At 39.0% G+C, this 27995-nt stretch overlaps 1 protein-coding gene across 1 annotated transcript; it reads left to right on the top strand.

Annotated features, from left to right (window-relative positions):
* Positions 1-2: 2 nt before the first annotated feature.
* EPDR1 (ependymin related 1) lies at positions 3-26630 on the top strand. The gene is made up of 3 exons (XM_081287120.1): positions 3-856; positions 24362-24570; positions 25634-26630. The coding sequence occupies exons 1-3, from the start codon at positions 582-584 to the stop codon at positions 25828-25830; spliced, it is 681 nt and encodes a 226-aa protein (XP_081143246.1). The 5' UTR covers positions 3-581; the 3' UTR covers positions 25831-26630.
* The last annotated feature ends 1365 nt before the right edge of the window (positions 26631-27995 follow it).

The raw sequence follows: 27995 nt of genomic DNA, 5'->3' as shown, positions 1-27995 counted from the left end.
TGAGGGCCTGGGAGTGGAGGCTGGGAAGTGGCCCTAATGAGTAAACTGGTATCATTTCTTCAGGAAGGGACCTGTCTTTTCACTTTTAATTTGTAGAGGAAGGGTTACAATTTGCCAAGAGGCATGATAAATCAGAGAACAGCAAATGTAGCAGTTCTACTCTCCCATTTGACCTTGAAATTGCCCCCAGTGTGTGATTACTTGTTAAACACTGCAGCTAGTGGAGAAGCATATTCCTTCCCAGTCAAGTCTCATTCTCCTCCCCAACCCCCTTAAATTGCGATGCCCTTCAGGGTGCTAGTGGCACCGCTGCCTCTGCATTTCCTGTTGGCAGCAGTGAGCAGTGAAAACAGAAGCTGCAGTAGGCAGTGGCCAAGGCAGAAATAGCTCGCGCGCGATTCACCCAAGCCTTCCCAGGCCCAAAGTCTAGTTCCTGATCTCAACAGCTGATAAAGGCCACAGCTAGGGCAAGAAGCACCTCCGCCGGCCCAGTGCCGAGAGAACCCTTGGAAACCACTCTTCGCCTGGAGCCCTCAGCGGCCCCTGGGTTCGGGCTTACTCCCGGGGGGCGGCAGACAGCGATGTCAGGACGCGTTCCTCTCTGCGCGGCCACCCCCCTGGGCGCCTGGCTGCTGGGCGGCCTCTGGGTTTGGGCGCTGGGCGGCCTGTGCGGCCTGGGGACAGCGGGCTCCCCGGGGTCGCCGCACCCGTGCCAGGCGCCGCAGCAGTGGGAGGGACGCCAGGTTCTTTATCAACAGAGCAGTGGGCGCAACAGTCGTGCGGTGGTGTCCTACGATGGGCTCAACCAGCGCATCAGGGTGCTGGACGAGAGGAAGGCGCTGATCCCTTGCAAGAGGTACGGGACGTGGGGTCGGCAGTCGGACGGGCTGGGGAGGGCGAGGTCGCGGGGCCCAGCGCTCAAGCCTGCCGGGTTTCCAGCCCCCCGTGGCTCCTCCCTTCCCTAAAAAAAAAAAAAAAAAAAAAAAAAAAAAAACTTTCGCAAGGAGGGTCGCATCGGGACAGCATAGTCTGGGGCTGGGCTCACCAAGTGCGTCCCGCCCGCAGGCTCTCAATATTGCTTCGCACTAGGATGTTAGGAAAATAAAAGCCCTAGCAAGATCGAACCGCCAGGGGCCCCAGACCCAAGTTCCCTCCAGTCTCCAACTTGCTGAGTCAGACCCCAGGCGACCATAGCCCCCTGTAACCTAGGGCGTGGCTTCTGCACTAGCTCATTTCTTTCAGAAGCTAGCTGCTAGGGACACATTCACATACGTACACACATACATATATAATACCTTCAAGATTTTTCTTTCTTTCTTTGTTTTCTTCTTTTCATTCTTTTTTCTATTTTTCTCTTCTTCTTCTTTTTTTTTCATCTTAAAGGAATATAATAACACTAAAATGTGCAGGATTCTGATAAATCATCACCTTGTTACAACTGTTAAAACTCTAGTTCACTCCCATAAAGTGTTTTGTTGCTTGCTTTTTAAAGCTAGTTTTCTGTACTACCATCAGAAATTGTATACTATTATCTGTATCCTTTTTTCTTAACATTGTCTCTTACATGTTTTTTGCCATTTTATTGCTTGGCCTCTATCTAGTTTTCATGGGTACACAATACTCCATAAAGGAAGGATTCAATATAAAAAATATAACTGGCCTAATAATTCACCTTTCCACAGTTATGACAGAAGGTGCTCTCCTGAGTGGTCACCTTGCCTCTGGCCCCTTTAAGACCTGATTTCTAATTTGGGATTACCACCTGTCTTCTTACCACAGCCTTCCTGTTCTTCCAAGGGTCACTTTGGCCTCTCTTGCATCATTAGGAGGTGTGATATAAATGTCCATCATTTAAGGCTTCAGTGAGCAGTAAGAACAGTGACCAAGGGGTACTTTTTGTTCCCTTATTTGTTTCTGGGACAAAACAAATCTTGATAATAATATCGTTTTCCCTTAAAACATTTGTTGAAGTGTTGGGCTTTTTGAGGAAACTAGGGGAAGTGTTACCGCTGTTGACCGGTGACGAGTCCTTGCTTCCCCGATGTTGAAGAATAACACCAAAGAAGCACGCCGAGGCAAGGTCAGAGTAGAAAGTAGAAGTTTATTAAAGGACAGCAGAAAAGACTTCTCCCGGAGGAAGAAGGGGACCCAATAGGTGGAATCCAGTTGGCGGGCAAATGTGTTCCCCTTTTTATAGTTTTGGTGATGGAATGTAGGTTGGAGAGCCCGAGGGGTGGGACACAGGTGGACCAAAAGGACAGGGAGGACTTTTGGGATGGGCTATCTTTAAGTTTGCTGGGGGCTGTTTATTAACACTTCTTTGTGATGGGCTATCTTCAAATCTGTTGGGGGCTGTTTCCTGGGCTCCATTAACATTCCATTGTCCTGTGTTTTTTCTGAGTCATTCCCAGCATGGCCTCCATTTTAGATTTCACTCGGTATTAGACCCGATTTACCTAACTACACTGACTACCTAACTTTAAATCTGGCTTCAGAAGGACTGACCATTTCAAGTGATCTATTCAGAGGAAGATAATACATTAGAAAACATAGTAGGCCTTCTGTATTTTTTGGTTCTGCATTTGAGGATTCAAACAACCATACATCAAAATTGTTTGAAACAAATTGCATCTGAATTGGACCATGCAGATTTTGTCTTGTCCTTATTCCCTAAATGATGAGGTGTGATACCTATTTACATAGCATTTAAACTGCGTTAGGTTTTATAAGTTATCCACAGATGACTTAATGTGTATGGGAAGATATCCATAGGTTATTTGAGAGTACTACGCCATTTTGTACTAGGGTCTCTGGCAGCCACAAAGTTTGGTATCCACAGGGGCCCTGGAACCAATCCTCCTTGGAGACCTAGGAACCACTGTATATGAATTCTGTGGAAGCATGGAACAGAAGAATCTTTATGGTATATATGTGCAAAACCTTTCAAAACATGGATGTTTTGGGTTGGGTCTTGAAAGAAGTGGTAATAACAATCACCAATATTTGAGCGCTTATTATATGCCAGCCATGTTGCTGCCAACTTTGCACATATTATATGATTTAGTTTAAATCTCACAACAATTCACAGTGCAGGTTTTATGACCTCCATTTTATAGAAAGACTCTGAGGTCTAGGAAGATTTAAAAGAACTTTCTCACTACCACAGAACCAAGACTCAAGAAAGCCAGGTAATGGTGAACCATTACTCATTGTGCACATTTATGTGAAGTCTGGTATAATAGAAGTGTATTGATGAGTGGTCTTCTTGAAGATGGATTAGAGTGACTTGAAACTCCCTGCTGATGCAGAGGAGTGTGGCCATCAGAAGGATAAAGCTTTATGCCCCCCATCCTGCAATATAGCAATTTTTGCAATTTAAGAAATTCAGGTATAAAGTCAGACAAACCTAGTTTTGAATCCACTTTCTGAAGGTGGGTCTTTGGATAAGTTACTGTCATTTGCTGAGCCTCAGATTCTTCATTTAAAACATAAAAATATTTATGACAAATTTGTTAGAACATTGTGGGGATTGAGTTTAGGTATGTGGAACATAGTACAGCATCTGATAGCACTCTAAAGATCAACACAAAGCTGTGGATGATCCCATCACCACTACCATCATCATCCTGGTGTATTTCCCATCTGCCAGAAACATGCTTCCAGCTGTGGACTCAGATATTTGACTCAGCAGCACACCTAGGGTTCCTTCCTTTAGGGATTAGACTCAGCGTATGCAAAGTCAAATGTTAAACCGTATGTTTCAATGAGTTTTATTGCTGGCCTGGAGGCTGGAATTCTCAAATTCTAAGACTAGGTCATTATCTTCCTGTACTCAAAACTAGGTGTGTGTGTGTGTGTGTGTGTGTGTGTGTGTATGTATGTGTGTTGCCAATTATAATCAAGATGTTGTGAGCACAGAATTGGAACAAATACATTGGACAAACATGATTGATTGCCTGTGCTAGCCTAGGCCTAATACTCAACATTTGGTTTTCCATCATGAATAAAAGAGGCCAGCCCAGAGTAGGTTTTCATGGTAATCAGGTGAAGATGAAGCGATACATTCATTTTCACAGTTGAGATGCCTTGTCTCTACTCTGCTGGGCTAGACTCTACCTAGTCTGAATAGGGTGTAAGTGGATAATGCTGAAATCTATATTAATAGCTCTCCTTTTGTGACTCCATGATTAATTAGTATAGTCTTCAGATTTTTGTGTTTTACCTTTAGTGCAATCATGGCCAAATCTCACTCTTCTTTTTGTGTGTGTGTGTTCCCTAATGGTAATTCCCAATTTCTTTGCCCTTATTAGTTAAGTATTGGTTTTATAGTTTAACTTTTAAAGGACAACTGTATTCCTTTTCTTTCCAGAGTTCTTGGCAAGATTCTGTCTTATAGTCCCATTGCTGGCTGTAAGTCAGATGTAGAGGAGAAGATTTGGTGCATAAATACATTTTGAACTATTTAAATGTAGACTTGTTGAAATGAACTCAAAAACTTTTTTTTCCAGGTATCAGTAGTCTGGCCAAGAGAGCAGATGTTATTTGAAGAAAAGTGGATAGGTTGTCTCTTTGTATTTATTAGTAAGTTGAGAAGTAAGTTTTAGAATTGGATCAACTTCTTAAGATTTTCATTTTTCATCCAGATAGTTATGGAAAATCCCACTGATAGTTAATGTGGAATGATCAGGATTTTCCAGACTCTCTATTCCCTGAGATGAGGGAAGAGATTAAACAACTTTACAAGCTTTAGATAAGACAAGTCTGAATAGAGAATGGGAAATATTAGTAATTGATACTATTTGGTTTTCTGGTTCCAATGGTCTGTCTTCACTCCTTGATTAAACTCACAAGAATTATGTTTGGAAGACTGATAGAAAAGCAAAACGTTCATTTTTGTATTTCAGTCAATATGTTGAACTTTATGGGAAAAACAGTGTTGATATTGAATGAATGCTGAGGGACCTGGAGTGATTTACTGCTACTTACAAAATGGTGGCTTGGGTGTTGGGTTTAATAAAGCTATGAATGTTAGTGGGTGCAGAGGCATTGGATGAATATGCATAGAGGCAAAATCTTAGACTATTCAGTTACCAATCTAATATGTTCCATTGGTGGTGATTTTTATTTGTAAATGATGAAAAACATGTCAAAAATGGAGGGGCTAGTCATTCTCATTCAAGTTCTGACTAATTCTGTCCCAATTTTCCCAGGGAACTTTATTTCCTGAAGAACAAAATAGAATATTTTTTCTATTTTTAAAGTAAACAAGTCATCTGTACTGCAGAGAGCATAAGCATCCATTTTAGACCCATGAAATATCAATCATGGCTTCTAATCCTGACTTTTCCACAATAAGGTCCTTAACTTCTCAGGACCTTGGTATTTTTTATCTTTTAATTTCAATGATGCCTACAATGTTGATACTAAATACCAGGCCCTTATTCTTAAAAGCTAGGAAGAGATAGGATTAATGGATATCATGAAAGCACCAAATTGTGCTTTATCTTATCAAGCTGATTGGCTGTTGCTACCAGGATGCAATGAACTTGGCACCGATTTTCAGTTTTTCTCAACTTGTCTCTTTGTGTCAATAAAGTCAAGTTTCCTTTTATTCATGTGTTCATTTATGTATTTACTTATTTTGCAGTTCTAGGGATTGAACCCAGGGCCTCAAATGCATGCAGGTCAAGCTCTGTGCCCCTGAGCCACATCTCCAGTTTCCGTGTGCTTTCTCTTTCTTCTTCTTTTCACTTACACTTGTGCTTGTGGGCAAAGAATAAGATGTTGTCTTTCAATGCTTTGGTCTTAAACTCACAGAGCTGTTATCTCTCCTGAGCATCCCTTTATACTAAGAATCAAATAGGATCCTACAGGAAGTTTCATCCAAGTGTCTGCTATAGAAGATTAGTTCCAGCATATGCAATTATGTTAAGTAACTTCAATGATCTAATGTGTTTGTGAATGAAGATAAGGATCCTTTTCCTGTGTTTTTTTTTTTTTTTTTCTTTTTTATTTTCCTTTCTATGGCACTAGAAATTGAACCCAGGGTTGCTTTACCACTGAATTATATCACCAGCCCTTTTTAATTTTTTTTTTTTTTTTTTTTTTGAGAGAGAGTTTCTCACTAGGTTGCCCAGGCTGGCCTCATACTTGTGATCCTTTCTGCCTCAACCTCCTGAGTAGCTGGGATTACAGGAATGCACCACCATACCTGGCTAAGATTCTTTTCAAATGTGTGATTTTATTTTGTTTTGAAAAACTATCTCACACTTATAGAAAAGTTGCAAATATAATGCAAAGGGCTTCTTTCTCCCTTAAATCTTTGAACCATTTGAGAGGGAGTTTCCAACTTCATATACCCATGATCCCCAAATACCTCAGGGTGTATTTCCAACAAGAAAGGGCATTCTCCTATATAACTTCAATACAAACTTAAAAATCAGGAAGTTAACAATGTTTTATTTCTCTCATCTGAAATTCAGTTGTCATTCAGGTTTTACCAGTTTTCCTTTATGTGTTCTTCGTAGGAAAGGGACACAGTTTAAATTCCAGCATAACATTTAGGGGTTGTGTCTCTGTAGTCTCTCATGGTCTCAAATAGTTCCTAAGATCTTTCTTGCACTTTAGTACTTTTAAAGATTGCAAACAAGTTGTTTTGTAGATTGTCCCTCCACCTGGGTTTGTCTTGTGTTTCCTCATATTAGATTCAAGTTGCTTACCTTTGGCAGGAATAGCTCAGAGGTAATACTCTGTATTTTTGGCATCCTGATGTTCACTCGGATCATTTGGTTGACTGTTCTCTTCCAGGTTTCTTCTTCACTGCAAAGTGATAATTCTTTCCTTTGCAATTAATACCTATTTTGTAGGGAGGTATTTTTAAACCGTGTACATATCTCCTTCTTCATTAAACTTTCAACCCGTTCATGTATTTGTCTCGATATGGACTCAAGGATCTCCTTTTATTCCACTGCTCTCATTGTGTATTTGGCTTTCTTGGATTTGGCCTGTGGGAGCCTCTTTTTTTTTTTTTTTCTCTCCCCCCCCCCCACTATGGCACTAGAGATTGAACCCAGGGTTGCTCTACCACACTGAATTATATCACCAGCTCTTTTTTTTTTTTTTTTTTTTTTTTTTGAGAGAGAGTTTCTCACTAGGTTGCCCAGAGATCACTCACTCTTCTTGATCTCTGATGGCAGAAAATAATATTTTCTTTTATTAGCTCCAATTGGCTTCAGTGTCCTTTAGACATATCTTCTTATTCTTTGAGCATTCCCTTTCTTTTTGGCAAAACAAGATATTTCAAGATCACCTGTATTTCCCTTGTTTCCACCTTGAGAAGCCATTTCTCAAGAAGCCTGCTAGAGAAGAATACTTGGAAGTCAAACTCTGTTTGTGGTCATTGCTACTGTGTAGCCCTGTTCCCAGTCCTTCATGGAGGATTAAACAAGGGTGTGTAGTTTTAAATTCACACACACACTTACATACACTCATAAGTAGATTACACACAGGTAAGCCTGTATTTATCTGTAGGCCTCCAATTCTAATGCATAGAGCTATTTACACCAATACCTCCTATTCTAATACTTCATGGTTCTTTCTAGTTTTCTGTGTATCACTTTTTTTTTTTTTTTTTTTTTTTTTTGGTAACGGGAATTAAACTCAGGGACACTCGACCACTGAGCCACATCCCCGGCCTAGTTTTTTATTTTATTTAGAGACAGGGTCCCACTAAATTGCTTAGCACCTCACTTTTTCTGAGGCTGGCTTTGAACTCACAATCTTCCTGCCTCAGTCTCCTGGCCACTGGGATTACAGGCATGCAGCACTGAACCCAGCTTCTCAATATCACTTTTGAGGTTACCTTCTCAGTGAGAAAAGTGTACCCTATATTTAGTTGAAGTATAACCAATCATGCATTCTTAGGATAGGTCCTCCACACATGAACACCCACCTCACCCTGCATGGACTCTGCACCCCCAGCCAGTCCCTGTAGAAACCTACTTTGCTTGGTCTTACCTAATGGTTTTATTTAGTCTAAATTGTTCAACAACAAGAAGGGGAAGGTTAGGTTACTTGTTTTAAATGTATGTTTGTTTTCTTTTGTGTTTCTCAGCATATCATATCACCATTGCAAATCCTCAGAGGGTGTCTGTGTGTCTGGAAGAGGTAGATTAGTATAAAGTGTTCAACAAATTTATTTGATCATGAACTCTGTTTTGCATGGACTGGACTTTGAGTTTTAAGAAGTTATGACTTTGAGAATTTCAGAATAATGACTTCTCTTTTGGCTGTTACTCTCTCCTCTTGATCTCTGATGGCAGGAGACAATATTTTCTTTTATTAGCTCAGGGAGTCTGACTGTTCATGGCCTCTTGCTCCTCAAAGAATAAACTGTGCTATTTGCAATACCAAGTTTTTTCTTCAGAAGAGATTTCTTTCTCCAAAGAGATTTTCATGGAAGAACACAAAATTTGCTTTAAGGGGCTTAATTCAGCAGGGCTGTTTCCCATTGGCTTTCAGGATAAGGAGGGAGGACTGGGCAGTGAGGGAAGGAGGGAGGAAAAACTACTGCCAAAAAAGATAAGAAAGCTGGTAGAAGATAAGACTATCTTATAAATGGAAGCCAGAGGTGGTAACCATACTGTTCTGGAAAGATCTTTTTTTTTTCTCTCCCATAACTTTGAGCTATTTCTTCCTGATTCTGACCTTAAAGAAGGTGGTCAGAGGCAGAGTGCCCAAAGATCTGAAAATATTCCACCAATTAGTGGTTTATTTTTCCTGGAAAAAATGTGATAGTCTTATATTCCCTATTCCAGTAAAAATCTTCTATTTTCCCCCTTTAAAATTTCTTTTATTTTACCCGTCTTTTACAGTTAAAAAAAAAAAAAAAACTTTTCTTGAAGGCTACTAGCTGAAACCTCATTCTTCCCTTCTGTTTAAAGCAAATCTCAGGCTAACTCCAATTTCTGTCCTCCCAGGCTCTCTTGAACCCCCTCCAATAAAACTTTCATCACCACAACTCTGTTGAGAATGCTCTGGGCAAGGGCACTAAGCAGCACATTACTAATCAGCTCATCTTTTATCAGTCCTGGTTTTACTTTGCTCTTCTCCATCTTGACACATTTTCTCCTTTGATTTTCCACATGTCACTCTCTCCTTTCCTTCCTTCTGCCTCTTTTCCTTTTCTTCTTAGTCTCCTTTGCCCTTCCTCCTCTTCTCAGGGCTGTTGGTGATGGACCGTCCAAGGGCTCAGACTTTCCATTTCTTTACTTTTTGTCTAAACCTGCTGTCTTGATGATCTCATCTAGGTCATGGCTCGGAGTGCCCTCTCCCCAGTGGAAGACTCTGGCCTGTCCCTCTCCAAGCCATAGATCTCCCCTGACTTTTGCACTCATGGATCCAGCTGCTTAGTTGATATCTTCATTTTGGAATCCAGTAGTCACGTGGAACTCAGCATGACCAAAATATTTCCCCTGCATATAAACAAACAACAAATAAAAGCCAGAATCTAACCAAACTAACCAAACTTACTCCTCATGCAGTTTTCTTTTTCTTTGCCACTAGCAAATCCACTTGCTCAGCGTGAAACTCTTAGATTCATCCTTGATTTCTTTTTCTCCCATTTGCCAAAAAATATTCTATAAACCAATCCAGTTGATTCTAATTTTGAATAGATACCCAGAATCTGATCATGCTTCCAATATTATTCTGGTCCCACCTTCACCATCTCTTGGCCTGGAGTTTTGTAACAGTCTGCTATCATCTATTTCTTTGCCCCCCTGTCCTCTACTTCTGCCCTGGCCTCCTTTAGTCTATTCTCAACAGAGTAGCCCAGGTAATTCTGTCAAAAAACATTGTATCATGTTATTCCTTGGCTCAAAATACTCCAGTGCTTTCTATCTATCTTGGAGTAAATGTCCTTCCTTGTAAAATGTCCTTACAAGAGCCTACTGAACCTATGGGATCTGCTCCCTCCCCTCTTCATATCTTATTTTCCCAACCTCATCACCAACCCACAGCCTTAGCTGTGGTTCTCTTTATCTACAAAGCCTTTCCCCTGAGAAACTGTATGGCCACTGTCAAATTGTGCTAGATCTCCTCTCAGCACTCTCACATGCCCATCTCAAATGCTTTGTATGTTCCAGGCTCCTACTACTATCTAACATATGATTTAATAATCCTAAATTTGTTTCCTCATCTGTCCTGTCTTCCTTCACCCAAATTAAGGCAATCAGAGTCCTCTTCTAGTGTGAGTACCTCTAATGTTTCCCAGTTACCTTTCACAGGTTGCTGGCTTAACACAATACTCTTTCAGGTCTAGTAAATATATCTCTGATCTCATTTTATAAAGAATGTATTTTAATTAAGATGGATGAAACTTCATCAGCCTAGCAAATTGTACTAATAGACTGCCAAGTGTTAAGTCATCTTTGCATCTTTTTCTATCCTTTTTTTTCTCACGATTATGTTTTCTAAAACAGCAAACTCACAGATTTATGCAAAGGTTTTTATAGCTTATTATTCATTGTATTTTATACCATATATCTGCTTGATTAAAGAAAGATAATTTTTATATCAAATTGCATTGTCTACCTTACCTATGTTTTTAAAAGTTTTTTACATAGGTCTGTAGTGGAACCCGAACAGAAGGGCATATCCCAATCTTTGGGGAATGGATTTCCTCATTTTCATTTCATCCATGAGCCACTCCCAAGCTCATCTCTCATCAAACACTGTTCTCAATGTCTCTTTTCTTCCTTCACCTCAATTTTTGGAGACTTTCCATCCATATGGATGTGGAGGTTTCCCAGGCACCATTGGTTTTCTTCAAAGGCAATGCATCTTTGAACTGAGAAGCTTTCCAAAGAAGCACTAGTCCCCTACCAGGGTACTTATGTCACCCTCATACCGCCAAAGAAAGAGAAAATCTTGTGACAGATGGCCCCCAAAAGAAGAAGGCAGCTGCCCTGGAGGAAAAAAAAAAACAAGTTGGATGAGCCCTGCCCCTTCACAGAAGGCCGCTTTTGTTGTGGCTAAAGTGAGGTCTACTGTGAGCATTCCAGAATGTGGGCTTTGCTGATGAGTAAGAGCCTAAAACTTTGCATCATAAAAGACAAAAAAAAAAAAAAAAATTAACCTTCTAAACTCTCCCAGAGAACACTGTGCTTTGGAGAATATCAGAAGCTACCAGGGAAAATGATGACAGATGGGAAGGAGGAGGCTCAGGGCCAAGGCACATGCCAGTTTCTTGTTCTGGATGTAGTATTGCAAGTTATAGGAATACTATAACTTACGAAGAATATACATGTAGCATCATGGACCCCAAACTAAGTGGCATAGTGAATGCAAGGTCCTCCATAGTTGTTTGAAAATATTTGGAGTAGGAGTTTGGATGAGTAGGGAAATTTTTACCCAGCATGCTGGAGGCCCTGGGTTTAATTCCTAGCACCCAAACCAAACCAAAACAAAAACATTTGCAGGCAAGACTGCAATGAGGCAAGTTATCTTCATTGACTCCACAGCTTCCAAAACATTCCCTTTAAGCCCCTTACTGAAACCCCTCCAGATCCTCTGGAGTCTTAAGGCCCATTAGGGAGAGTGCGTCACCAAGATGCTGATGAATCAGGATGTTCAGACTGAGAAAGGCAGATATGTGCCTCTGAAGAAGTTGTCCAGGTCACACTGAAGCTATCAGAGTCCCTAGGACAACTTTTTGCACAGGGTTCCTACTTGAAGTGTTGAGGCAGAGGCAGCAAAAGTAGAGAAAGCATGAGAAGATGGAATATCCCACTTCAGGAGAAAGAGAGCAATGGACCAGTGGACATTGCACCAGTCCACACCCTTGGTAGCAAAGGATTCTGGGAAAAGACTTATTATCCACTAGAGTGCCACAGCAGGACCTGGGAGTTCCTCCATCTCAGTATCAAGCCTTTTACCTGTCCCCTTTGTCACACACTCAGTATTTATGGACACTGATGATTCTCCCAGCCCAACTCCAAGTATGTTTTGGTTGAAGCTTGAGACCCCAGAAAAGACACCCTGATGAGAGAGATCTCGACTCTCCTTAAGGTGTTCAAGAGTAAAGCCCAGTAATCTACTTTCCTGACCTCAAAACCTTTTGCACACAAGTGTTTATTTAGGTCTTACATAGCATGTTGAAAAGAATTTCAAGTGTTTTGGTGGTTTATAGTCTTTCCTCTTTCTATTATCCTGACTCAAACCCTTGAAAGGTCAGCTCCTTCACTTGGTATAACACAGGAATTTTTATAATGTGTGTGTTTGCACAAACTTCTGAGGAACTTTGCCACACAGTCTGCTATTTAAAAAAAAATCAAAACATAAGCCATTTTCCTCCTTTCACTAAAATTTCTTTTTTAGACCAATTTTCCTCACTTGCCTAAATTCTTTCTTTTGATTCATGTTCTAGTCAGCTAAAGAACTTATGCATCACTCTTCATCAGAAAAGATACCTGAGTTGTATACTTTCAAAGATTTTTAATGTCTGCGGATACCTACTTATTATTGTTTTACCTAATAATAGTTTATTTTTGGGGGGGGGGATGTGTACAATTCAGTGGGTATAAAAAGTCCTTTTGCTTAAACATTTTTATATCTTTCAGACCTGTAGAACAGAGGTCTGATACTCAGCTAAGTTTGGTTTACTTTTTATGTGTGTGTGTGTGTGTGTGTGTATAAATGCAAGTTTTTGTAGGTCATTTCTATTGTCCTTGAACTTTATTAGGGTATGTCTACCTCTAAAGAAATTTCATCTACTGTTTGTTTTTCTGTTGGTGTCAGGATCAAACACAGAGCCTTGAATATGCTAGGCAATCACTTTACCACTGAGTGACATCCCCAACCCTTCATCTACTGTTTCTGGAATTTTTTTACTTTCTTTCTTTGTGGATCTCTTTCTACTTACACATTTGGTTCTCTTACATCTGTCCTTCAAGGTTTTTTTGTCTCTCTCTTTTTTTTTTTCATGTTGAAAAATTCTTTAATGTTAGGTTAACCCATTATAGACAGGAAAGTAAATCTTCTATCCAATTTCAGTAAAATAATCATATTGGGGCAGGGGCTGGTCAGGTTCACCTACACACTGCCAAAGCACCAATATTGAGTTCTAGAATAATACCTCTCAAGTCACCAGCATCTGGGTTTCATTTATTAATTTATTTATTTACTTTTGGTTTATTTTATTCTGCCTCTACTGCATTTCTTATTTTGATTCTCATGTTTTTTTCCATCAGAAAACTACTCTTGTGTTCACCATTATTCCTTCTATCATGAACAATGTCTATCCTAAATCCCAGGGAAAGTAGAAAGATCAGATTTCTATGTTAGAGTTTCATTAGCTGGAAGGGTGTGACAGTTTATATTTCAGCATGGTGGGAATTGAAGCATTTCTACTGAAAAGCATAGTGCTGACTATGTACTCCTTGACTCACTCTCCTTAATGCCCCTTGATGTGTAGTCTAGAAACCATTGTGCACCATGGCAACCTCCTGGGTATCTCAGTACTGATGAGGCTGTTCCTTTTAGTAATGGGGAAAATTAAGTCAGAAAATTAAGACAGTTTGAGTTACTGTCTCATGAAATATGTTTTTTATTATTATCTTTCATCAGTTGAAAGAAGATATACCTACACATTGCCAATATTCATCCAGATATTTTTTTTAGGTGGGGGGAGGGACTTCTTTAATTTCTTGAGCACTCTTTTCAAGTTTTGAAGTAGAATCCAAGTATTGGAGGTCCATCACCTTACAGCTTCTTAAATTGCACACGTAATTTTTCCTTTTCCTTAGGCTACATTCTTAGGTAATTTAATTTTCCTTTAGTTATGTATGATTGGCATGAAAATGCACAATGAGTTTGTGTCTAGCATCACAATTCTGAAAGTGTTTTTCTTTTTTATGTCTCATAATTACTGTAGGGTGTAACTCAAACTTAGCAGTTGCCAGAAATGGCAAGTAGCTGCAGCTCAATTTTTCCTCCTGAGAGTCAGAGGACCAGCATGCATTACTAATCTATTATATTGCATATTAAACAAATCCAAAATTTGGCCAGTATCTTCCATTAAAGCTAAAGTCCTTTTGTAATCACAATATAATATTTGTCCACTCCCTTTTCTGTAATTTAGTATATATTGGAGAGCCAAATGTTCTACATAGATGGGAAGAATCATTCCTTCCCTATGTGGAGGCATCGAATAGGATGGTATTAGAGAATTAGAGTGATTCTGGTAAGAGATCAGACCTTGGGTCCAATCCCAACCTCATCATTTACAACTGAGTTATGCTCAAAGCCTTACAGTCATCTGTTTTAAAAAAAATGCTGGTAACATGTCATCCAGCTGAATTTGCCTTCAGCAAACTCTTAGATTTTTTTATTTCTTTTTTTTCCCTGACTGTCCCAATTTAGGAGAGTAAAACAAGTGCTTGTTGACTATTGGGGTCATCTACACCCTGCCAAAGCACCAATATTTGGAATTCCAAGATTAGCCAAGTTCTTGGGTCCTGCCCATTCTGGAAGAGAAGGTCCTCATTGTGTGGTTGTAAGGAATCAGGTAGATGATACCTGTAAAGAAGTAGTTTTTACTTATTTCATTAAGGATACTTATATGTACAGATGCAAAAATACCTCACTAACTGTTGTTTAGGATGTGTGTTGTTTATTACAGAACTGTCATGATATGTATTTCCAGGTTTCATCCAACAGTTTCATCAAGGCTCCAGGCTTTTCTCTACCCTTTGTCCTGCCATTCTTAGGATGCTGTCTCACGGTTGCAGATGGTGTGTTGACTTGTTGCCTCATGGCTTCAAGATGGCTGTCTCTGCTCCAGGCATTCTATCCTTACCCAACAACATTCAAAGGCAGCAACTGAAGGAAGCAGAATGGGACAAAAGACAAGCTCTTCTTTTTGATAAAGGAGAAATCTCCAGAGGATTCCTTCTCCCTGCAGACCACCCTTTAGATTTCCAAGGAGAGAACCAATTATAATCCTGCTTCTAAGGGAGATGAATAAAATGAGTTATATGACTTTTTTTTCAGCTACATATTGAGAGGCATTCAAGGAGGAAGGGGCAAAAATGCCTTTGGGTCTTTTATGAAAGTATCCACCACAGTAATCAGTAATAGGCTCTTTTTCCTCTCTCCATCCCACTTGGATGAAGTAATGCTTCTTAGTTATATATCAGATTAAGTCTTTTGTGTACAAGTTAAATGATTAGTTTCTTTGGTAAATGAAAAGGGTCAAATTTTTCTATCATAGTAAAGGATGCATTGCATTTTTATAAAAATTTTATTTCTATTTTCTTCAAAAAATTCTCTGAGCTTCAGAATTTTGGTCCCTCTTTATTTGGAGAAATTGGAACATCAAAATTATAAGCATACAGACTATAAGCAATAAACCATGACCTTTGACCTAAGACTTCCTTATGATGCTTTTCACAGTATTTGTAAACCTTATGCTGAAGTTTGAAAATGAGACAGAAAAGTTGTATCCCTGTCTCCTAAGAGAGCAATCTTTCAGTACTTTTTCTAAGGCAAAGATATTAATGAAGCTCCAAGTCCAGTTTAAAATTCTAGTGTCCCTTTATGAGAAACAGTAATATTTTATATTAAATGAGAATTTCTTTAATCTAACAATCCAGTCTATAAATATTTCATAGGATAATAAACACAGGAAGGTAAAAAGTTTAATCTCCAAATTATAGTCAGCATTAACATTAACAAAAATGGGAATAATCTAAGCAGTCATGAATAGGGAACTAATGAGTGAATTGCAAATCGTGGTATTTGGGTACAATATGGAAATTTGTTAGGATTATTGTAAAGCAATCTCACTTAGGAATTTTGATACTCCCAACCAGCAAACTGAAAATAAATAAATAAAAATAATAATACATTATGATCAAGGAAAGTCTATTTCAGAAATGCAAGGATAGTTTGATTTTAGGAAATCCAAAACATCTAGAGAAATAATCACATGATTATGTCCTTAGTCTGCTGGAAAGGCAGTTTACAAAATTCAACAAACATTACTGATACAAGGACTTAATAGGAACCGATAGGTGCTACTTAACATGATGCAAACTTTATAGGTTTATATTGAAATCAGAATCCTCTTCCTGTTAAACTCAGGAAAAGAGAAGGATATCCATTACCTCTACTGTACTTAATATTGTATTGTATTTTTAGCAATCACTGTCTTTTTCAATGGTGTGGATGTAGTGAGCCTTGAAGACACAAAACACCCCCAAATCAAACAAAATTAAAACAAAAGAATTAGGTAAGATAGTTGAACATAAAATTGACATGAAAAACCTATAGTCTTTACATATTGCTAGACATTACGGTGGAAGGAACCTTCCATTTAACAAGAAACTGTAATGGAAAGGAAACTTCCATTAAAAATACTAATAGCAACAAAAACATAAACTACTCAAGAGTAAATTTAAAGAACTGTGCAAAACTGTACAGAAAATATTTTAAATATTCCTAAAATATACAAAATGACACCAAAAAAAAAAAAATGGGCAGATTTTGGGAGGAAGGGCAGGATGATCACTCACCATAATGCAGGTATTCTATCAACCTTAGAAAAGATGAAAACAATCAGAGTCCCAGTAAATTTGGCCTGATATTGAAGCACACTATTAAGTTTCTCTAAATAAAGCAATATGATACTGGTGCATGAAGTGCCAATCCAATAGAATAAAATAGAGTCCTGGAAGAGATCCACATACATCTGGAAATTCAGTATCTGATAAGGGTGGAATCTCAAATCACTGGAGAGAGATGGAATTCTTAATAAATGGTGTTGGAACAACTGGAAAAAAAGATAAAATTGGCTCCATGTCTCACATCATGCATAATAATAAACTCTAAATGAGTTAAAGATCAAAATGTAAACAAAACAAAGCCACACAGACATAACAGAAAATATGGGTACATGTCTTTATAACTCAAGAGTAAGAATTTTTTTCTAAGTATGACAAAATTCAGAAGTAATATAAGAAGAGTGTAAAATTCTTTGCATTGTAGAAAATTTTTAGTAGTCAGAAAATGACAGAGGAAAAAAAAACTTGCAACTTTTATCAGACACAAAAGACTCATTTACAAGGTATAGAAAATTGGGAAGAAAAAAAAAACCCTAAGGTACAGAGAATAAAGAGTCAGTTCATAGAAAAATGAGGCCATATCAATGCCTCAACATATGAAAATTTGCTCAACCAACTATCATGAGTGAAGGAGAATTAAAACTAGTCAAGCCAGGTGCAGTGGAGCATATCTATAATCCCAGTGGTTTGGGAGGCTAAGGCAGGAGAATTGCAGGTTCAAAACCAGCCACAGCAATTTACTGAGACTGTAAGCAACCTACTGAGACCCTGTTTCAAAACAAATAAACAAACAAAAAACAAAACAAACAAACAAAAAAAAAAAACCCTAGTCTTCTCTTTGGAAGGATAGTGATTGGGAGATATCAGGAGGAAGGCCTCTAGGATGCCTTATTTTGATCTAAGTAGGGGATCCACAGGTTGTGCACTTTGCAAAAATTTTCAAGCTCCGAACTTTATATTTGTGCAGTCTATTATAAGGATGTTATACATATTTTTAAAAGTTCCAAAAAACACATAAAAACCTTGATAGTCAAATTCCAGGTCCTCCTTATCAGATGGGCTGAAATCCAAGTTTGACTACATGCTCTATTGGCAGTATTATAAAGAAAATAGGCACTCTCATATATTTTGATAGGAGTGCCAAATAGTCCTGTCCTAAGGACAGAAATTTGGTAATATTCAACACAATCACAAATGTTTCACCTTTTGACCTAGCAGTTCCATTTAGGATTACCTTAAATATATTCTTCCAAAATAAAACAGCATATAGGCATTCATTGTGGTGTTTTGTTAATATCAGAAGTATGGAAACAACCCACTGTTCATTAGCAGGATTCTGCCTAAATAATCAATGGTATTTACATAAATAACCTATTACACAGTGATAAAGAAGAAAGAAATCTATAATAGAGGGCAGAAAAATATACAGCATGCCAACTTTTCCATGAAAAAGGAAGATATGTACACCGGTAATCCCAGTGGCTTGTATGGCTGAGGCAGGAGGATCTCAAGTTCAACACCAGCCTCAGCAATTTAGTGAGGCCCTAAACAATTTAGTGAGACCTCAAAATAAAAAATAATAAAGGTGTGGGGATATGACTCAGCTCCCCCAGGTTCAATGCCCAGTACCACCCGGCCCCCTCCCAGAAAGGAGGATAAACAATAATCCACGCATGCATTTGTTTATTTTTTTTTATTTTGGTAAAAAGACATGCAGGAGAAGTTCAATTAACACTGATGAATAGTATTATATATAGGGCATGTGGGGATGGGAGAGGATTGGGATGGGAGGGAGACTTCTCTCAATGTGTCTTTTGATATTATTTTGCATTTGAAATGTGAAAAATGTTCCATATGCAGATAATAAAATTAAGTCAAAGAGGGGAGGTGTAAATCACTAAACTGAGGGAAAAAACTGAAACAAATGAACCTAACATTCTACCTATGAGCATAACCACACACCAAATAGGCTTATTCCAAGTGAACTTTTAGCACAGTACTGACTCTAAATCTGAGTTATACTTTGAGGATTATAAGAGCTACCATGAAATCTCTAAAGTCATTTAGCAACTCAACTTTTTTGTAGTAGATTTGACTTAATATAAAGCAAATAAGGAAATTTTATTGATGTTTTTGGAAGCATCACTTTTATTTTAAGAGAAAAGTTATTTAAGTATGAAAAATAATGGTGGAAAACCTATAATGTTAAATTTTGTTGGAAATATCAATATGAATTCATGATTTTATAACCATTCAGTAATTGCTGACCACTGAGTGGACCTCAAAGCAGTGGTGTCCCAATGTATATGTTCATACACAGACAGAGTCAGCATGATATTTGTACAACCATGTTCATAGTGACATTCATTAATCATAGCCAAAGGGTGAGTACAACCCCAGTATCTATCAAATATGAATGAATAAACAAAATGCAGTATATATGTGCAAAGGGCTACTGTTCAGCCATAAAGAGGAATGAGATTCTGACATATGTTGTTATGGTTTAGATATAAGGTGTCCCCCAGTAAGCTCATGTGATAGATAATGCAGGCATGTTCAGAGTTGAAATTATTAGATTAGGAGAGCTGTAACCTAATCAGTAAACTAGTCCACTTAATAGGTTAATTATTGACTGGTTTACTGGGTAATAACTGTAAGCTGGTGGGATGCATAGCTGGAAGAAATAGTTTCCAGGGGGTGTGCCCTTGGGGATTATATACCTTATATTTTCCCTGGCTTCTCCCATATCCTCTGCTTCTCAGCTGCCTTGAGCTGAGTAGCTTTCCTCTGCCACTCTCTTCTGCTATGATGTTCGGCCATCCCTGGAGCCAGGGCAATGGAGTTGAATAGCCTGACCATTGTCTGAACCTCTGAAACCATGAGCTAAAATAAAGTTTTACTCTTTTCAGTTGTTCTTAGAAAGCATTTTGGTTACAGCAATGAAAAGCTGATGGATGCATGCTACCACATGGAAGAACTTAGAGGACTATATGCCAAGTGAACTATACCAGTCAACAAAACATAGATACTGCCTGAATTCACTTATGGGAGGGTACTTAGAGTAGACAGATTCATAGAGACAGAAAGTAGAACAGTAGTTGCCAGAGTCAGAGGAGAATAGGAAATTGGAAAAAAATTTTTAATGGGAATATAGTGTCAACTTTGCAATTTGGAGGCTGGTTACACAACAAAGTGAATGTGCTTAACACTATTTAACCATTCACTTAAAAACAGTTGAGGTGATAAATCTTGCATATATAGGTATTTTATAACAACTAAATATTTATAATTTAAAGAATAGATATAAGTATAAAAATGTATCTAGAAGAACATATATTTAGGCACATGCACAGAGTTACTGTGTCTATAAGTTCAAGTTTCTAGGCAACTTTTACTTTTTATTTATTATTGTTTGAAATTTTTTATACATGAACATGAATCAGTTTTACAAAAACCATAAACCAGTTTCCAGAAGAAATAAAACTTGTGAATATTATCAGTATTTTGGAAGTTTGAGAGTAGAGGTCTAATATTTAGGAAAATGAACTTTTAGGAAATGGAAGTTACTGTTAGTGAGCCTGAGAGTTTTGTTAAAGGAACATAAATCTTTTGTTCCATATGGTGAGAGGCAAAACAGGCGGCAGGCCACTCCTCTGCATTGTGGCTGCCTTGGAAAGCTTGGCCTTCTCACTCACTCCTTGGCCGGGCCTGACCAGCTATGACCTTGCTTACAGCTAAGGCCCAGCAGCGGGTGGCTGGCCTCTGTGGGAACTCTCACAGTTGCTCCCAGAGAACCATGGTTTGCTTGGTGTCTGGCCAGCAAGGAGGTAAAGTCTGCCTGCTGTTGTTGACCCAGGGCTGTCTGCCTGTCTGTCCTCCATGCCGATTCCAGCACCTTACCTTCCTGGACTGTATCCTGGAGGTGCAGTTGATGACTCCCATCCTCACAACGGCCTCCCTGTCAGAGCCAGGCTTTGATCCTGCCTCCAGGGATGCAATTTCTGTTGAAGTCTGACAGTCCTTCCGGTCTGTGGGTTACAACCCGCACAGTGTCCCCACAGTGATGACTCATTTTCACCTGAGCTGATGGCTGTGTTTGATCTTCTATCCCTTCCTATCAAACTTCAGGCCCTGGGTCTGAAGGAGAAACTTACATCTGACCTGTTAATGCATTCACATAAACGTGGGAGCATTGTTAAAATGCTCTTTCCTAAAATTTATCATGGAACAGTATTATTATTTATAGTCACGTGGGATTTTGAAAAATACAATGAATTATACAGTTCTACTTTGTTTCCCATTATGTGATTATTTTCAGTTTTACTTAAAGCACAGTCAACATAACAAAGTCACATTCACTCTTGATGGTGCCCTCTGTTTAAAAAAAACTTAAATATTTCAAAAACAGAAAATTACAGAGAACACCATAACACCTGTGTGTGGATTACCTAGATTTAACACATTAATATTTTGTAATGATAGTTTCATGCCCAGAATTTTCAGTTTAAAGTTAAATTATACTTCTGTGTATGGGCAGAACTGGCCTGGGGGAAAGGGAAATTTGCTGATAACTTTTCTTGCCGTCCCTGTCCTTTCTGTTACATGTGACTGATTACATGCTGGTGGCCCTTGATTCTACATAAGGCCTTGCATGCCTCTCACAGAATAGCTGTCTGATGGCTTGCTATGGTTTGGGTCATGGATGTCCCCCAAAGGTTCATGTAATAAAGTCTTGGTTTCCAGACCACACCACCATTGGGAGGTGGTGGAACGTTTAAGACACAGGGTCTAGTTGGTAGAAGTTAGGGATATTGGAACCTCACCCTCTTCTTCTCTCATTTTGTTTTCTGGCTGCAATGAGGTGAGCAGTCCACTTAAACTTGTGCTCATGCCCTGATGTGCTGTCTTGCCTCAGGCCCTATTATGGTTTGGTTGTAAGATGTCCCTGAGTAAACTCATGTGATATATAATGCAGAAATGTTCAAAGGTGAAAAGATTGGATTAGGAGAACTGTAATCTAATCAGCAGACTAATTCATTTGATGGGTTAATCCTTTTGATGGATTTGAATAGATTACTGGGTGGTAACTGGAGGCAGGTTGGGCATGGCTAGAGGAAATAGATCACTGGGGGTATGTCATTGGGGATTATACATCTCCTCCTTGGCTCCTCTGCTCTCTCTGCAGATGACTGTGAATTGAACCGCTGATACCATGAGCCTGAAATAAATTTTTCTTCTTCTAAGTTGTTCTTGTCAGTTATTTTGGTCACAGAGATGAAATTCTGACAAACACAGGCCCCAGAGAAACAGGTCAAATGACCATGGGCTGAAATCTCTGAAACCATTAGCCAAAATAAAGCTTTCTCCTTATGAATTATTTATCTCAAGTATTTTGTCCAAGTGGCAGAAACTGACTAACGTAGAGGTCTTACTTGGGGCTCTTCTTCTTGGAGCCCTGGAGTCCTCAACTCTTTCTGACATGAATCCTGGTTATGAGTAGGACCCAAAGTTGCAAGCTGGAAAGGAAGTTTTATGAGAACAATAGGAGGTTTTTATAACTCTGCAGGAGTATCTCAGAAAATAAAACACATCCAAGAAAGGAATAGTTGTTGGAATAGCAGTTTGCTAGTGTTTCCTGCTGCCTTCTTCTTTACTTTTAGTTCACATGTTGGAAAATAGCCACCAATAGCTCCTGAGTTTACATATGACATGCCCATTTGCCTAAAGAGGTTGAATAGTAGGCTCTGGTTACAATTCCACATGTCCAGGTGTGGGGGGATCTGATTGTGTTGCCCTGGGTCACAGGTCCACCCCAGGTTCTGTAAGCTGTGATGAGAATGGAAAGGTCATATGTGACCAATGTGCTGCTCAGGTGGGTACTTCTGACATCCTGTGCCTTTAGGGCATGAGAACAGTAGTTTCAAGAACACTCTTTCTTGCATAATGCTACACATCCTTTAGGGGCAATTGTCAGAATTTGAGAAACACAAGACTAGCAGCAAAAACTAGGAATGACTTTCAGCCTGTACTGGGGATAACACAGGATGGAGATGCTAATGGTGAGGAGAAAAACAACAAAGGCAGCTTTATGCCCCTGTGGGTGGTGCACTGGTCATTAAAAGTGTCTGAGTACCGGATTGTATCTGGACAGAGGTTCACATATTTAGAAATGGATTATGCTCTGAAAGTTGATATTAATATTTTATATGAATGTTTATGGTGCTTAATTGGTTGTGAGGCAATAGTTACTTTTTAACCCCCAGCTCTTCAAAGAGGTAATGGTTTTGTGTGGACACTAAATGCATATTATAAGAGATTACTTCATTTTGGAGCATTATCTCACAAAAATCCACATTTTTCTATATTTACTCCCACTTCTAAAGATATGTGAATATACTTTGTATACAACCAGAGATATGAAAAATTGTGCTCTATATGTGTACTATGACTCATAATGCATTCTGCTCTTGTTTATAACAAAGTAGAATAAAAAAAATTTAAAAATTTGTTATTTTTTTTGTCTTATTCGGGCAAGCCATTTTATATCTTCTCTGGAATAAGCAGGTTATATCTAAATGTTTAGAATGAGATTATGTTCATATTTCCATACTAGCTCAAAGCATTATTTTGACCACATAGGCAGTTATTGTTTGCATTTATTTTTAATAAAGAAAGTAATCTTTGAGCTCAGACTTTGGAAGAGAACATATATCCTCCATGAGGGTTCTTCTAGTAGTGTGAGTCACACAAAGCACAGATCCATTCTTGGATCTGTGTCCTTTATTTTTTTTATTTTTGCTTTTTTGCAGTGCTGGGATTAAAACTAGGGCCTGTGCATGTTTAAGCAAATGCTTTACCACTGAGCTACATCTCTGCCAACTTCATTTACTCCTGAAAAGCACCTAGTCCTTCTGCACTCAAATGTGAATTTCAGTTTCTCAGATGAAGGCGGCAGTGAGTGCCACTCTGCCCCACTAGCTGCAGTGGCCAAAGTTTTGGATTGATACTGAAATATATGGAAACATGGTGGCCTTTACAGATCACCAAGATTGCTTAAATTTAAGGGAGATACAACATAGCATGCACGTAACTTCTGGCACCACTTGGGAATACTTCCCTCTCTCTTACCACAAAGAGTCATGAGAGAAGGTCAAGAGCATGTAGAAGACAGTTTAGGGAACCCTATCTGGCTGGGGACCCCTCAGTTTTTGTCCTTCCTGTCTTAGTGTATGTGGGAGTGCTGAAGTTTGATGCAACTCTGTTCAATTAAATCTTTTATTTGTGACAAATAGGCAGTGAGATATGGGTATTTGGTCCATCTGGTCCTCAGCAGGTTCTTGTTTTACATTCAGTATACTCCTGTAATTGCTTGGCTTAGTGTTGTAAGAATCCAGCTAATCCAAGGGTCCAACCCTCCTGGGGCTAAAATCACAAACTAGCTGTAAGCTAGGGTCATATCTTCTCTGTGTTTGTAGGATCAGGGTCAGGTATATAAGAAGTCATTGATAAGAATTTGTTCAGTGAATATTCAATTTTGACCTGAAATTTTAGTGATTTAATATTCAGGCTGATTGGTGTAAAGTGTTTATAAATAAGGAAATGATGGCTTAGCAAGCAAAAAAAAAATTTTTTTTCTATGTTGAAAGTACTTTATATCAAAGAAGGCCTTTGGACGTTATACTCATAAAATATGATGATTGTAGCATAAAAGTTCTATTTTCTTTTCATTTATATTTCAGATTATTTGAATATATTTTGCTCTATAAGGATGGAGTCATGTTTCAGATTGAACAAGCCACTAAGCAGTGCTCAAAAATCACCCTGACAGAACCCTGGGATCCTCTTGACATTCCTCAGAACTCCACCTTTGAAGACCAGTACTCCATTGGGGGGCCTCAGGAGCAGATCACCGTCCAGGAGTGGTCCAACAGAAAGTCAGCTCGATCCTGTAAGAATTAAAAGGGTCCCTTAATAAAGGTAGCTGTTAGGGAAACGTATGGCAAATTATGTTGTTTAAAGCCTATGTAAGTCCCCATATGTACTTTGCAAATTATGGGACACTAGGTTCTAAGCATGTCATTTGAAACATGTTGGCCTTCTAGAGCCACATGCACTTTTCTTCCACTTTGGCTCTTATGGACTACATTGGTTTTTAATGTTTTGGGATCACCCAGAGGTATGTGACATGGAGGTGCTTTTCTAAAGCACACACTCGAATCACGTGCCTCCTTTTCCTTTCCTCTCATCACTTCTTAAAGTTGCCTGGCCAGACCTACTTCAGTATTCTGAGTGTTAAGTGGCCTGCTTTTATTTGAAGCTATTCACTGTAATTCCAAGTTTGTTTTAAACACTGAGGGCATTCATGCCATAGGGACCAATGTGGTAGTTCCTCAAAGTAAACACAGACTCATCATGTGATTCAACTATTCCAGTTCTCAATACATTCGTAAAAGAAATAAAGGCATGAACTACACGTACCTGTGTATGCCCACGTCTAGAGCAGCATGATTGCCAATAGTCAAAAGGTAGAACTAACCCAGAAGTCCATCAGCAGATAAATGGATAAACAAAATAGGGCGTTCATACAGCAGAACATTAGTTCGCCCTAAAAAGGAAAGAATATCTGCTACCACATGAATAATCCTTGAGGATATTATATTAAGAGAAATAAACCAGTTAAAAGGGGCAAACATTGCATGACTCCACTTATGTTAGGTACCCAAATCCCTGCAGGCAACCAGCAGCCTGGATGTTGGCAGGGACTATGGAGAAAAAGAAAATGGGAAGTTATTGTTTAACAGGTCAGAGTTTTCAGTTGGGGAGGATGAAAACATAGAGATGGATGGTGATGATGGTTGTGCTGATGATGTGAATGTACTGAATGCTTGCAACTGTGTGCTTCATCATGGCTAAAAACACCTTTTATCTTGTGTGCATTTTACCACAATAAGGAAAAAGTGTAGCATTTTGCTTGTCTCCTCTATTAAAAGTCAACTTTTTTCTTCCTATAGACGAAACCTGGATCGGCATTTATACAGCCAAGGATTGTTATCCTGTCCAGGAAACCTTCATTAGAAATTATAGTGTAATACTGTCCACGCGATTTTTTGATGTACAGCTAGGCATTAAAGACCCCTCTGTGTTTACCCCTCCGAGCACGTGCCAGACGGCTCAGCCTGAGAAGATGAGTGAGGACTGCACCTGGTGAGCCTCTGAATGCAGAAGTGACTGCCTCGAACATCAGCTGGAAACAGATTGGAGACTGGTGGGGATGAGAATCTACACTGGGGATAGTTTTAGGATGCTAAACACTGATATAAATTTTTCCCTGTGTCTGACTTTGACTGCTCAGCTATGAATACAGAAGGAAATTGAATGGAGAACATGTGGCCTTCTGAGATGACCACTAGCATGGCCACTTCAGTTATTGCTAACGCATACTTGGTTTTCTGTGTGCATAGGTGTCTATTCAGAGTCATGGCATATGAAGGGGTGAAAGGTTAGCAGGAGCAGTTTGCCTTGGCAGGGATGAATATTTTAAGAACTGATGGTGATAATAAAATGCAGGGTGATTTTGGTCAGTGTTTATTGTTAAGTTCCCTACAAGGGAAACCCCCTGCGTCACTGTACCAGGAGGTATCTGTTCCCACTGATGCTCACCCCCACCCTGCGGCTACAATGCACAAAATGACCTCCTAAATTTCTTCCAGACATAAGAGCTCTATGACATGACCCATGGACAGAAATATTTGGAAGGAAGTGGAAGGCTATTATTATGAAGTATTAATTCTTTGAAAGGGAAAAGAAAAAGAGAAACAGAAAGAAGTTTGAAAGCAAGAGGGTTTGGACAATCATAATGTTTATACTTAATGAAGCACAAGCCATGTATGCTTCCTGTTTTCTATGCAAGAGTATTGATTTATGTGCGGAATGTTCACATTCTTCTCAATGGACAGCTGGTGTTCTAAAGTAGTGCTGCACCCCTTATCAGGAGACTGATACCTCTAATCCTCCAAATGCAGGATTAGAACTTCTTTGTACTCCAGCTCCTTTGGTTATTAACTAAACTAGACTTGCCCATGCCTTGGCCTTCCTAGGACTGTTTCACAGTCTCTGTTGTCTATCTGACATCTGCTCATCCTTCCCAGGTCAGTTCACACATGACCTTCTCTGAGAGCTGCTCCCAAGCCTGGATTAGTTGCATCTTGCAGGTTGAGCATGCTTTTCTGACAATACTTATGCTGTGTGACAATTTCCTGCCTCCTGGATGCTATGTCCCACTGTCCTGGCTAAGAGTCCCTTGAGTACGGGTATTACTGTTCTGTTTACTTTTTTAAATCCCAGTACCAAGCAAGTGCCTGGCACATGATCAGTGCCCTCAACATTTGTAGAGTTAAGAATACTAGCTTCTGGTTCTCAGTTTCCTCATCTTTTAAGTGGGGTTGGGTTTGCTGATCGCTGGGTAGAACTTCAGTAATACAATTCATTATTCTATATAATTTTCCTCTTGTATTTCATTTGGCCATCAATTTTAGTTACCAAAATAAATGTGTGATACCCATGTTATGTTCATAAACAATCTGTATTACTCACAGTTTATCTATATTAATAAACTAATCAGATCTCAAAGCACTCTTTGATATATTTGCTTTTCTAATAAATATGGGTGAATGTGATTATAAAAAAGTTAAAACTCTTCTCTAATAAACAGTTTAATATGATCAAAACCAAATTGCTTATCCTCTTGCAAAAGCCTGCAAGTCCTCTCAAGTCTAGTTTGAAGTGGCTTAGGTCAGAAGCTTCAGGGTCAATTTTGACCCATGTCTGCTTCAGTTCCCACTACCAATCAATACCCGAGTCCCCATCAAAACAGTTTTTATTTTTATTTTTTTTTAATTTTTTTATTATTAGTTGTTCAAAACATTACAAAGCTCTTGACATATCATATTTCATACATTTGATTCAAGCGGATTATGAACTCCCATTTTTACCCCTTATACATATTGCAGATTCACATCGGTTACACATCCACTTTTTTACATACTGCCATACTAGTGTATGTTGTATTCTGCTGCCTTTTTAAAGCGACTGTTTTTATCCATCTCTTCAGCTACCACCAGGTCTTGGATCTCACCATCCTTGGCCTTTGGGGGATCCTTGCACCCTCTGTCCTCATCCTGGTCTTTTCTTCTAGAAACTATCCTATGCTCATTCACACTTCATTCATCCATCCACATCAGCCAATACTGAGCATCTGCTCTCTCCAGTGCCCATGTTGTTTCCTGGAGTCACAAAAAATGGCAAAGCTCAGTTGAGGCAGTTATCCAGATGGCACAGACCAGGAAGAATGTCACAGCTGTGTTCCATGGGTCA

The sequence above is a fragment of the Spermophilus citellus genome (genome assembly GCF_964194105.1).
Source record: "Spermophilus citellus genome assembly, chromosome: 3".
Taxonomy (NCBI): Eukaryota; Metazoa; Chordata; class Mammalia; order Rodentia; family Sciuridae; genus Spermophilus; species Spermophilus citellus.
This window is presented reverse-complemented; position numbering and strand designations above follow the sequence as displayed.